The sequence below is a fragment of the Mandrillus leucophaeus genome, unplaced genomic scaffold, assembly GCF_000951045.1.
Source record: "Mandrillus leucophaeus isolate KB7577 unplaced genomic scaffold, Mleu.le_1.0 Scaffold307, whole genome shotgun sequence".
NCBI lineage: Eukaryota > Metazoa > Chordata > Mammalia > Primates > Cercopithecidae > Mandrillus > Mandrillus leucophaeus.
The window spans coordinates 1,298,261-1,312,184 of NW_012103221.1; the positions used below are offsets into that span (position 1 = coordinate 1,298,261).

The following is a 13,924-nucleotide window of genomic DNA, read 5'->3' on the forward strand; positions in this document are numbered from 1 at the left end:
GTTCTGATTACTGTACCCTTCTAGTATAGTCTAAAGTCAGATAGGGTGATGCCTCAAGCTTTGTTCTTTTGGCTTAGGATTGCACTGGCTATTCAGGCTATTTGTTGTTGTTATTCCACATGAATTTTGGAATAGTTTTTTTTTTTCTAATTTTGTGAAAAATTAGTTGGTAATTTTGATACAAATAGCATTGAATCTGTAAATTGCTTTTGGCAATAGGCCATTTTAATATTGATTTTTCCTATCCATGAGCATATAATGTTTTTGCACTTGTTTTTGTCACCCTGATTTCTTTCAACAGTGTTTTGTAATTCTCATTATAGAGATCTTTCTTCTCCCTGGTTAGCTGTATTCATAGGCTGTGTGTGTGTGTGTGTGTGTGTATTGTGAATAGGATTGTGTTCTTAATTTGGCTTTCAGCTTGGATGTCATACAGACTTGTAGGTGTATAGAAATGATATTGATTTTTGTACATTAATTTTGTATCCTGAAATCTTGCTGAAGTTGTTTATTGGATCTAGGAGCTTTGGGGCAGAAACTATGAGGTTTTCTCAATATAAAATCATACCATTTAGGAAAAGTGATTGTTTGACTTCTCTTCCTATTTGGATTGTTTCTATTTCTTTCTCTTGTGTGAATGCTCTGGCTAGGACTTCCAGTACTAAGTTGAATAGGAGTGGTGACAGTGGGCATCCTTGTCTTGTTCTGGTCCTCAAGGGGAATACTTTCAGCTTTTGCCCATTCAGTATGGTGTTAACTGCAGGACTGTTACAGATGGCTCTTAATATTTTGAGGCATGTTCCTTTAATATCTAGTTTGTTAAGGGTTTTTAACATGAAGGGATGTTAAAATTTATTGATAGCTTTTTTTGCATCTAATCAGATAAACATGTAGTTTTTTGGGTTTTTTTGAGACAGAGTCTCATCCTGTCACCCAGACTGGAGTGGTGCGATCTTGGGTCACTGCAACCTCCGCCTTCTGGGTTCAAGCGATTCTCTTGCCTCAGACTCCCAAATAGCTGGGACTATAGGCGCCCACCACACCTGGCTAATTTTTGTATTTTTAATAGAGACAGTGAAATTTCAATTTCACCATTTTGGCCAGGCTGGTCTCAAACTCAGGATCTCAGGTGATCCACCCGCCTCAGTCTCCCAAAGTGCTAGGATTACAGGTGTGAGCCACTGCGCCCAGCCAAAAACATGTAGTTTTTGTCTTTAGTTCTGTTTATGTGATGAATCACATTTAATGATTTACATATTTTGGACCAACCTTACATCACAGGAATGAAACCTCCTTGATCATGGTGGGTTAGCATTTTGATGTGCTGCTGGGTTTAGTTTTCTAGTATTTTTGTTAAGAATTTTTGCATTCACATTCATCAAAGGATATTGGTCTGAAGTTTTCCTTTTTTGTTGTGTCTTTGCCAGGTTTTGTAAAGGTGCTGGTCTCACATAATTAGTTAGAGAGGAGTCCCTCATCTTATTTTTTTGGAAAGTTTCAGTAGGATTGGTTATCAGCTCTTCTTTATACGTCTGGTAGAATTCAGTCATGAATCTGTCTAGTCCAGGGCTTTTTCTTTTTGGTAGGTTTTTTATTAGTGATTCAACTTCAGATCTTATTATTGGTCTGTTCAGAGTTTCAATTTCTTCCTGGTTCAGTCTTGGGGAGGTTGTGTGTTTCCAGTAATTTAGTCATATCTTGTAGGTTTTCCAGTTTCTGTGCATAGAGGGAGTCATAATAGTCTCTGAATGTTTTTCCTATTTCTGTGGGGTTGGTGGTAATGTCTCCTTTGTCATTTCTGATATGTATTTGAATCTTCTTTTTCTTTATTAGCCTAATGAGCAGTCTGTCAATCTTATTTATTTTTTCAAAAAACCAACTTTTGGGTTCACTGATCTTTATGTACTGTTTTTCAAGCCTCAATTTCATAGACTTCAGCTCTGATTTTGGTTGTCATCTTCTGCTAGCTTTGTGTTGGTTTGTTCTTGATTCCCTAGTTCCTCTAGGTGTAGTACAAGGTTGTTAATTTGAGATCTTTCTAACTTTTTAATGTGGGCACTTGGTGTTACAAGCTTTCCTCTTAATACTGCTTTAGCTGTGTCCCAGAGATTCTGGTTTGTTGTATTTTTGTTTTCATTTGTTTCAAAGAATTTCTTGATTTCTGCCTTATTTGTTTACCCAAAAGTCATTCAGGAGCAGGTTAATTTCCAACATGGTTTTGAGAGATGGTCTTAGAATTGATTTCTGTTTTTATTGTGCTGTCGTCTGAAGGTATGGTTAGTATGATTTCAGTTATACTGAATTTGTTGAGAATTGTGTTATGACTGAGCATGTGGTTGATTTTGGAGTATGTGTCACGTGCAGATGAAAATAAGTATATTCTGTTGTCGGTCAGAGTGTTCTGTAGATGTCTGTTAGGTCCATTCAGTTAAGTGTCACGTTTAGGTTCTGAGTATCTTTATTAGTTTTCTGCCTGGGTGATACTGTCAGTGGGGTGTTGAAGGCTCCAATTATTATTATGTAGTTATCTAAGTCTCTTTATAGGTCCCTAAGAATGTGTTTTATGAATCTGGGTGCTCCAGTGTTGGGTGTATATTATTTAGAATAGCTAAGTCTTCTTATTGAATTGAACCCCTTACCATTATGTAATGGCCTTCTTTGTGTTTTTTGATCTTTGTTGGCTTAAAGTCTGTGTCTAGCATTAGAAATAGCAATCTGTCCTCTTTTTGGCCCTTTTCCGTTTGCTTGGCAGATTTTTCTCTATCCCTTTACTTTGAGCCTATGGGTGTCAATGCATGTGAAATGGGTCTCTTAAAGACAGCATACAGTTGGGTCTTCTTTATCCAACCTACTATTCTGTGCCTTTTAAGTGGGGCACACAATGGCAGATTTGATATTTTACATTCAAGGTTAATACTGTCACATGTGGATTTGATTCTATCATTGTGTTGTTAACTAATTGTTATATAGACTTGACTGTGTAGATGCTTTATAGTGTCCATGGTTGATATGGTTTGACTCTGTGCCTCCACCCAAATCTTACGTCAAACTGTAATTCCCAGTGTTGGAGGGGGGCCTGGTGGGATGTGATTGGATTATGAGGCAGATTTCCCCCTTGCTGTTCTTATGATACTGAGTGAGTTCTCATGAGATCTGGTTATTTGAATGTGTGTAGCACTTCCCCCTTTTCTCTCTCTTCCTTCTGCCCCCACCATGTAAGACATGCTGGCTTCCCCTTTGCTTTCTGCCATGATTTTAAGTGTCCTGAGGCCTCCCTAGCCTTGTCTCCTATTCAGCCTGCAGAACTGTGAGTCAATTTAACCTCATTTTAAAATAAATTACCTCATCTTGGGTAGTTTTTTATAGTAGTGTGAGAACAGACTAATACAATGGTCTATGTATTTAGCTGTGTTTTTGTGGTGGCCAATAATTATCTTTGGTTTCTATGTTTAGCACTCCCTTAAGGACCTCCTGTAAGGCAGGTCTGTGGTAACAAATTCCCTTAGCATTTGCTTTTCTGAAAAGACATTTATTTATTCTTATCGTATGAAGTTTAGTTTGGCTGGATATGAAAATTCTTGGTTGGGATTTCTTTTCTTTATGAATGTTGAATATAGGCTACCAACCTCTTCTGGCTTGTAGGGTTTCTGTTGAAAGGTCTGTGGTTAGCCTGGTGGAGTTCCTGTTATAGGTGACCTGCCCTTTCTCTCTAACTGCCTTTAATATTTTTTTCTTTCACTTGGATCTGGGAGAATCTGATGACCATATGACTTAGGGATGGTCATCTTATATAGAATCTCACAGGGGTTCTCTGAATTTCCTCCATTTGAACGTTGACCTCTCTAGCAAGGATGGGGAAATTTTCACGGACAATATCCTTGAATATGTTTTCCAAGTTGCTTGCTCTCTCTCCCTCTGTTTCAGGGATGCCAGTGAGTAGTCGGTTTGGTTTCTTTACATAATCTTATATTTCTTAGGGGTTTTATTAGTTCATTCTTTTTTTTTTCTTTATTTTTGTCTGACTGAGCTGTTTAGAAGAATTGGTCTCCAAGCTCTGAGAGTCTTTCCTCAGCTTGGTCTATTCTGCTGTTAATACTTCCGATTGTATTATGAAATCTTTGTAGTGAGTTTTTCAGCTCTCTCAGATAAATTTGGTTCTTTCCTAAAATGACTATTTCATTTTTCAGCTCTTGTATCGTTTTATTGGATTCCTTGGATTACATTTCAACTTTCTCCTGAATCTTGATGATCCCTATGGCTATCCAGATTCTGAATTCTATGTGTGTCATTTTAGCCATCTCAGCCTGGTTAAGTATCATTGCTGGGGAGCCAGTGTGATTGTTTTGAGGTAAGAAGACACTGGGTTTTTGAGTTGCCAGAGTTCTTGCACTGGCTCTTTCTCATCTGTGTCGGCTGATGTTCCTTTAATCTTTGAAGCTGCTGTCCTTTGGATGCAATTTTTTACTTTTACATTATTTGATGTCATTGAAGGTTTGACTATGGTATACGTTGTGTTCAGATGACTGGCTTTGTTTCTGGATTATTTCAAGGGGCCAAGGCTCTCTCAGCATTCGTGGGTTGCACGCTTTAACCCTGAGGGCCTGGTACCAGACCCACAGCTTTGTTATCTGGGACCTCAAGGTTAAGCACCTGCTGTGCTCGAAGGGCTGAGATATTCCCAGTCTGCTGGCAAGATCACTCTGATGTGGGGTGCTGGCAAAAGCATTTCATCGGGGTGGTTGCAGTGGGGTTCATGCCCATGGGCAGTGGGGACTGTGCACATGCACTTGCACCAGTGGCGGCAATGAAGTGTGGTACGCATACACCAGCAGGGATGGGGCAGCAGTGCCTACATGCTGGCGGGGGCAGGGTGGCAGGGTCTGTGTGCATATGCTTACACCAGCAATGGCAGGGTGGCAGGGTGCACATATGTGTCCACTGGAGGGGGAATGGTAGGGTCAGGGTGGTAGTCACAAGGTCCGTGCACAAGCCCATCAGTGACAACAGGGTGGTGAGGTCTGTGTGCACATGCACATATGCCATCAAAGTGCTGTGGGGGAGGTGGTGGGTGGGTATGCATCAGCAGGGACCTGTCTGCTGAAGCTCTCTGATAGTTATAGAGTATCCTTTCTTTAAAGCACTAGTCTTACAATTATAAGACCTTTCTTCCTCTCATTTCAAAACAGCATTTTAAAAACAATCTTAACCCAAACCATCCAATCCATACTGTACTGTAAACTTATGGGCTCACAAACATAAATGCAGTGTTGCAGTAAAATCGATTTTCTTGGATATTATTTTTAAATCATCAAAAATAGCCAAAAATGTCTTTTCTTAATTTAAATTAAATGGCATGGGGAGAAAAGAGCAAATATTAATACACGTTTTACTATGAATAAAATCCTACCTTAGGAGAAGTAGAGAGATCTTTTCCTGCAGAAACTGTGTTTTCATTTACTCCTCCTGTTTTTGGTGAGAGGACTGGTGGAGCTGGGGCCTTTCTTTTCACTCGCCTTTCAGTTTCCAGTTCTTGAATAGGATTTACCAAATTACTTGGAGAAGGAGTTGATTTAGGTTCATAAAAAGGGTTTGATCTAAGTGAAAGAAGAATTATTGTTAGATGTCTCTCAAAAAATAGTTCATTTACAAGTAAAATAATAAACGTGCACTGAAAACTAAAATTTCTTTTTTCAAATAAAACCCAAACCAGTGATAACCCAGAATTTGGAAATAATGACTGTTAATCTTTTGGTCCATTTCTATCCAGAGTTTTTAAAATTTGGCTTTAAAAAGTACTTAAAAATATTTAATACAAGGTCACATTCAGCTCAAACTATTATATATAGAAACTTAGAAAAATGTTAAATATTAAAAATAATAAATCCTGTATATTTTCCATACCCAAGGAAAAGGAAGATGTAAAAATCTCCATTTGATTTCTTTTTTATGCTTGAGCTCTGTTACACTTTCTTGTATTTCATCTTTTCTTCTATGTTAAATTCTCCCCTCATTATGGAACATGTTTTAGTGGTTCAATCAGCAAGGTTCTGCTTATAGTAAATTCTCCTAGGCTTTGAAAATGTCTTTATTTCAGCCTTACATTTAAGTGATAGTTTAGCTGGGTAGAGAATTCTAGTCGTCAGTTATTCTATCTCAGGGTTTTGAAGATATTAATCCACTGTCAGCCTAACGTTGCTCCTTTGTAAGTCTTTTCTATGTAGTTGTTAAGATCTTCTCTTTATTTCTGGTTTGAGCAATTTTGACACCTATGACATGTCTAGGTGTGGATTTCTTTTGATTTATTCTGTTTCAGACTCTTTGTATTTCCTGAGTCTGAAGAGTCATGTGTTTTATTGGTTCTGAAAAATTATCTGCCTTTATCTCTTTGATAGCCACTTCTGTATTTTCTCTGTTCTCTTTGAAATATCTTATATCTATGTTGAACAACTACTTGTCAGGTTTCCTAGCCTTTCCATTTTTATAAATCTTTATTCTTCTGCTATATTCTAGATAACTCTCTCACATCTCTGATCCAGTTCATTTTTTCTTCATGTCTAATATTCAACTCTCCAGGAATTTTTAATTTTAATAAGTGTATTTCTTCATATATCTGTGTGCATGATACCTCAGTTACAAAGATTTGAGTTACTAATCATTTAAACATACTTATTTTATAGTCTCTATCTGACAAATCTAGTATTTGAAGTTCTTGCATGTATAATCCTACTATTTCTTTTGTCTCCTGACTCTTCCTCTTAGTAAACTGTTTCCTTGTGTGTTTTGTAATTCTATATTGTGAGTTCAGAGTTTCATCTGAGGAATTCCTATGTAGTCTAAGCTAAGAGTGCCTCTCTTCAGAGTGTTTAACACTTGCATTTGCCAAGTACTTTAGGACTAAGAAAATTAATATCTCTACACACTTGTAATTCACCTCTGAGACAACAGTGTGCTGACACCACTACTGGTTAGGCACTAAATCAGAATAAGGACAAGAAGCCTCTACTTACGAAAGTTTTGAATGGTCCTTTTCCCTTTCTAGATCAGAGATCCCTAACTTAAATTCAATTCCTTACTTTTCAAGAATGAACAGGAAATGTTTCCATTTAGGTAAAATGTCCAGAATAGTCAAATTCACAGAAAAAAAAAGCAGATTAGTGGTAGCCAGAGAATGAAGGAAGTGGGGAATTGGGACTAAATGGTAATAGGTATGAGGTTTCTTTTTGTGGTAATGAAAACATCCTGGTATTAGATAGTGGTAATAGCATAACAATATAGTGAACATACTAAAAGTCACTGACATGTACATTTTAAACTGTATAATTTCATGTTATGTGAAGCACATATCAATTTTTTTAAGTGCTATGAAAATGAACAGGAATAGTAGCTGTACAGAGATAGTACTGTGCAAACACTTATCCCTTTCTTTACAATGACAAGTTACATACTTGCTGATTAACATATTTTAAATATAAATAAATGTAAGCAAAGAAAAAATATTTACAGAATTGGGACTATTTTTACATTCTGTTGATCACCTATGATTTGAAAAATCTATTTCAGAACTTTATGCATCACTCTAAGAGACAATTATTTTTATCTCGGTATTGTATATTTGAGTAATAAATTAGTTATATCACTAACTCATTGTAAGTTGAAAATTCACTGGTTATATTAAGGAGAAAATTGGACAGAATAATTTTAAATGACATTATTTATTGTTTAGAAAACAATTCATCAAGAAAAATGAATTATAGAGAGAAAAACCAAAGTTGGTTCAGGATTAATTTAAACATACTGGAAAAATAATACAAAATGAAGCTAAGGAAGAGTCTCTTCCTCTCACCTTGATATCTATGTTTCTTTGGAAAAACAAACTCCAAGTTATTAAAATGGGCATGTAGCTTCCCTGAATAAAATTCAATGAAAGGTTTCACTGGGAAACTGACACAAAACCGTACCAGAAATGACTGCATGCTAGGCCTCAAAAGTCACTTCATAAAAGTTCTGAAAAAATAATATTGGTTTATTGGTTTTCATTTTTACTATATAAACTAGAAGAGTTGAATTACCCCCCAAATATAAGTAACTGAGAAACCCATGCAGTTGTTAAGTGTAAAGGACATGTCCTAAAAGGCAAGGAAGGATGAATACTTTCTCTTTGTGCTTATGGATATGCTGGGACACTAAAGGTAATTCCACACATCAAAGGATTCCGTACTATTTATTTGTGATAGTTTAATGTCATAGAGTATACAGGAAGAATTTGGTAATGGAAGGTGAGTCATATAGGTTTTTGGCTTGATGAAAGGTCATAAGTTTATTATTGAAGTAAGAACGAATTTTGGAAGATTTCTGCTACTGACATTGAACCTATAAATTTTTGCAGAGAAAAGATGATAAATATCAAACAAGTAATTAATACAAACAGAGTTCTTCCTGGACTTGCACATTAGCTTATGTGCAATCTTTAGAACTTGTGTGTATATTTCTACAAAATAAAGAAGCTAGAGTATTTACAGACTCCCTCTGGTAACCCCAGATGATTGAGCAAGTTAGAACGCTCTTTATTCATGAGAAACTTGTAAAGACTGTGACTTTCATGTGGAAAAAGAATGGCCAAAAGGAAACACCCAGTGATTCTGATTTTAGTTTTTATTAAGGCATTTAAAAAGTTTAAGCAAACATTAGATGTCTCTTTAATTTGTTAATAAGAGAGCAGGTGTGAATGTGTTGTGTAATACTCATGTATTTTGGAATACCTGAATGCCTGTACTTAAAGTTTGCATTTACATTCAAATATTCTAGGTGTGTGGCTATTACTCAGCACCTACACCACCCATGAGAAATTTTATTTCAATCACATGTTAGCTATTTCAAAGAAAACAAATATAATAACTTTACCAAGTGTTAGGCCAACTTTTCAACCCCCCATATAGTTATTAATTAGTAATAAGATGTCAACCTGGGTTTGGGTTTAGAATCAGATGATTATTATGGTGTAATTCTGAGACTTTTAGAGATTAGAACCTTTTTAGGTTTTATCAAAACCTAGCCATTCCCAAGAAGCATGTAACACATGTTATAAAATGTGGAAAAGATGAGAAACACAACTCCAGAGCCATAGAAAACAAGTCAATTTTCTCACTCTTTCAAATAAAAGTCTCAAAATCTTTTTTTTTTTTTTTTTTTTTTTTTGAGATGGAGTCTTGCTCTGTAGTCCCAGGCTGGAGTGCAGTGGCATGGTCTGGTATCACTGCAACCTCTGTCTCCCAGATTCAAGTGATTCTCCCACCTCAGCCTCCTGAGTAGCTGGGATTACAGGCACCTGCCACTACACCTGGCTAATTTTGTATTTTCAGTAGAGAGGGGGTCTCACCATGTTGGTCAGGCTGGTCTCGATCTCCTGACCTCAGGTGATCCACCTGTCTTGGCCTCCCAAAGTGTTGGGATTACAGGTGTGGGTCACCACACCCATCTAGTCTCAAAATATTTGAAGTTAGTTATTACAGTTCCCTTAAATTATCTCTTTTAAAAATCAAACGATCCCTGTACTCTCAATCATTGTTTATTTGATGTGGTTTCTGAACACTTTAATGACTTTTTCTCTACTTTGTTAACATTCTGAATCACCAATGCCCCTTATAAAATACAACAACTAGTAGACAAATAGTGCTCAAAATAAGAGCTAACCAATGCACAGTAGAGAGATAACATCTCTCCCTTTGCACAAAGCAATTACCCCAAACTTTCATGATTCAAAGAAGCCTTATTATTATTCCCCTCTCAACCCACATATACAGTATTTTGAAATATTTTCAAGCTGCATTTTTAAAGAAATAACTATTTTTCCCAAGTTCTAAATAATGTTAATACACAAAAGTTTATGTATTTCCAAGGAAAGCAAAGACTCATATAGCCTCACAAGTGATCATATAATTATTATTAATATTTATCATATAATTATATTACTCATTATTAAATATTTTAAAGATCTCTCCAGTCACACACCAATTATTTACATCAAATAGACCTAAAGGCCCAAGAATTCCAAGCTGGAAATCACTCATGTGATATAATATTTCTGTTATTAAAGTTAAAGATTGTTGTTCTTTTTAAAACAGCTTTATTTAGGCATAAACAATAAACAATAAACGGCTGACACTTGAAAATAAAATTTAATCAGTATTTTTTATGCATGCATGCAAGTGTGAAACCATCAGCACAAATCAAGATAACAAACATTTCCAGTCCTTCCAAAAGTCTCCTGGGTGCCCCTGTTTAACCTCTTCCTCACTCCAGTTCTGATTGTAAACAACTACTGATCTGCTTTTTCTCACTATAGATTGTTTGCATGTTCTAGAGTTTAAAATAAATGGTATCACACAGTATACTATTTTCTGGTCTGTCTTCTTTTACTCAGCGTAATGATCTTGCAATTTACCAATAGTTTGTTCCTCTTTATTACTGAGTAGTACTGCATTGTATGGATATGCCACAATTTGTTTATCCATTTGCCTGTTGACAGATATTTGAATTGTTCCCATTTTGTTATTATAATCAATAAAGATGTTAAAATATTTACATAGAAGTCTTTGTGGACATACAAATTCTAGTCACCTCAGTACTCCCAAGTCCAAACTCTGTCTCCTTAATTCAGGGTGATTACTGGGATCTGTCTGCGTTTTTTTCTCTCTGAACTGCATTTAGAAACTCTCTCCCACAAATAACGTTACATAATTGCAGGGCTCATCTTCTTTGTTTCTGTTCTCTCAGGGATCATTATCCTGTGCTGTTTGTGTCCAGTGTCTGAATCTTACTGTTTCATATAATCTTACTCCAGTTTTTAGTTGTTTAAAAGGCTAAATCCAGTCTGCGTTATCCCATCATGGCTGGAAGTGGAGGTTTTGCTGCTGCTTTTAAAGCACACTTAGGGTCATGGTCTGTAGCCATATGGGCTGTGAACTGTGTAACTCCAGATTACAATATGAACACATCCCCTTTTTATCCCCACTCCAGATCTGGGCAAACGGCAGCCCTAATTACACAGTCTATTCATACTGAGCTTGTGATAATCCCTAATTTAGAAATATTATTATTACATTGTTTGATATCTATACAAGTCGTCTTATCACATCAATACCACAAATGATTATTTTGTTCTCCTTGCCAAAAGACCTGTAACACAACTGAAGTTTAATGTCTAGAGTTTGACCAAAAAAAAAACAAATCTAAATACCGTTTGTAATATAGTTTATGTGAGAAGACACAACTGGAATTCCAACAAGAGATTCTAGGAATATATCTTCCTCACTAGTTAGTTTAGGGTCTACACACACCTACCTGGAAGAGGTTGGGAGAATAAGGTTTAAGACTATAAACATTCAGATAGTGGATGAGTTAGATACTGACTTATAAAGTGTACATTAATGATTTGTACCCATCTAAAGGTACATTACGAAAGAATCTCTTTAGTTAACATAGAGACTAACTTGTGATGATAGCAAAATGAAATGGACTTACTCATCCAACTCTTCTTCTTCAGTTTTAGAACTATCAGCATAGAGGTACTTGCTCATGTCCACAGGTCTTATATTTTTTCTTTTTGTAGACTGGGGAGGAGAATCCTTTATGGTCACAAATGCTTCTGGCTCATCGAATGGGTTCAAATACTGTGGAGTCTGCACCTCTTTAAAGGGATTATAGCTGTTACTATAAAAAGAGTCTTCTGTTCTTCTAGGTGAAGCTGTTTCAGTGATCGGTTCTATGAAATAAAAGCAGAAGAATTAAATCACATTAATACCATATGATATTTTCTAATATTGTTTAGTATTCTCAAAAATATGACTATTAAATTAATAAGCTCTATGGGGCTGAGAAAGTGCAAAGCAATAATAAAACAATAATATACTTTAGAGGGGTTAAGTATTCTTAATGTTCAGAAGATGTGATATATAAAACCTCTGTCAATTTCTCCAGGAATGGTACTCCCAAAAATGGCATTTTTGGATCTTTACTGTTTCTTGAGATCCTCTGCAGTATCTAACAGCATTAACATTATGATATGTCAATTTTGAAAATGTTTTCTTAGATGTGCAAAATTATATTCTTTTATTATAGTCTACCAGCTTGCCATTACAAACTGATACATAACAAATTTCTGTTTTTAAAAGAACATGAAATGGGCTGGTTGTGGTGGCGTGCACCTGTAGTCCCAGTTCCTAGGGAGGTTGCAGTGGAAGGATGGCTGGAACCCAAGAGTTCAAGGCTGCAGTGAGCCATGATTGTACCACTGCACTCCAGCCTGGGTGACAGAGCATGACCTCAGTTCAAAAATAAAATTTAACGCTGGGCACAGTGGCTTCCACCTGTAATCCCAACACTTTGGGAGGCCAAGGTGGATAGATCACTTGAGGTCAAGGAGTTCGAGACCAGCCTGGCCAACATGGTGAAACCCTGTCTCTACTTAATATACAAAAACTAGCCCAGTAGGGTGGCTGGTGCCTGCAACCCCAGCTACTGAGGAGGCTGAGGCAGGAGAATCGCTTGAATCCGGGAGTCAGAGATTGCAGTGAGCTGAGATTGCACCACTGAACTCCAGCCTGGGAAACAGAGCGAGACTCTGTCTCAAAAAAACCCAGAAAACTAAAATAAATAAAATAAAATAAAAAGAACAGGAAACTGACTCATTTCTGAAATGTTCTTTGGTATTTACATAAGCACAGACCACTCAGGGATCTGAGAATTCATTCTGTCCTGTGTTGTAAATATACTCACATGCCACTGAAATTGTTTTCTCAAAGTTTTCAAAGAACAGGTTTCTGTATGCTAAAAGACCTTAAATCTTTGGAGTTTTTAATGAGAATATTTTTTCAATATAACTTAAATCCAATCAATAATAACATAAGAATCTTCCGGTTGAAAGCACTATAATAATACTGGTAAGCTGATAGAGATACCAAGTTTTTCTAGCTTTTATTATTTCAAATTTTAATTTGAAAACGATGGTACTTTTATTTTTATTTTTTGAGACACAGTTTCACTCTGTTGCCCAGGCTGGAGTGCAGTAGTGCGATCTCGGCTTACTACAATCTCTGCCTCCCCAGTTCAAGCGATTCTCCCACCTCAGTCTCATGAGTAGCTGGGATTACAGGCATGTGCCACCACACCTGGTTAATTTTTGTATTTTTAGTAGAGACAGGGTTTCACCATGTTGGTCAAGCTGGTCTTGGATTCCTGTCCTCAAGTGATCCACCTGCCTCAGTCTCCCAAAGTGCTGGGATTACAGGCGTGAGCCACTGTGCCCGGCTTCAGTGGTACTTTTAAAATAAAACTCTGACTCAAAATACAAAACTACTATAATAGTAGCAGTACTTAGCATGAGGCTTTTTCTTTTATGTTTGTTAGCATTTTAAAACAAAACAAGAATTTGTAATAAAACTGTCTAAGATTTGCTGATAAAAATATTTTATCAAATTGTAGAAAAATTTCAGCAAGCCAAAAGTCATAGTGTATTAAAAGTAATTTTAATTATACTATGCAATGCTAAAATATTCTGTGAGAGGAAGGCAGGAAATTGGTTATTGAAATTCTCAAGAAAAATTGTTTCCTAAGTGACATTTCAAACAACTTAATCTGATTATTATAAAAATTTTATGACTGACATTTATTAATGACTTTTATTTTATTTTTTTGAGATAGAGTTTCACTCTTGTTGCCCAGGCTGGAGTGCAATGGCACTATCTCGGCTCACTGCAACCTCTGTCTCCCAGGATCAAGATATTCTCCTGCCTCAGCCTCCCGAGTAGCTGGGATTACAGGCACATGCCACCATGCCTGGCTAATTTCTTGTAATTTTAGTAGAGATGGGGTTTCACCCTGTTAGCCAGGCTGGTCTTGAACTCCTGACCTCAGGTGATCTGCCCAC

The 13,924-nt window shown here is 36.5% G+C and overlaps 1 protein-coding gene across 2 annotated transcripts in view; it reads right to left on the bottom strand.

The window, feature by feature from the left end:
- EHBP1 (EH domain binding protein 1) overlaps window positions 1–13,924 on the bottom strand; it is a 326,557-nt gene that overhangs the window by 164,342 nt on the left and 148,291 nt on the right. For both annotated transcript variants that reach the window (XM_011987305.1, XM_011987303.1), the window contains 2 exons: window positions 11,521–11,761; window positions 5,408–5,594 (listed from right to left, as the gene is read on the bottom strand). In XM_011987305.1, the coding sequence (XP_011842695.1) occupies window positions 5,408–5,594; window positions 11,521–11,761 (428 nt within the window). The remainder of the gene's footprint in view (window positions 1–5,407; window positions 5,595–11,520; window positions 11,762–13,924) is intronic.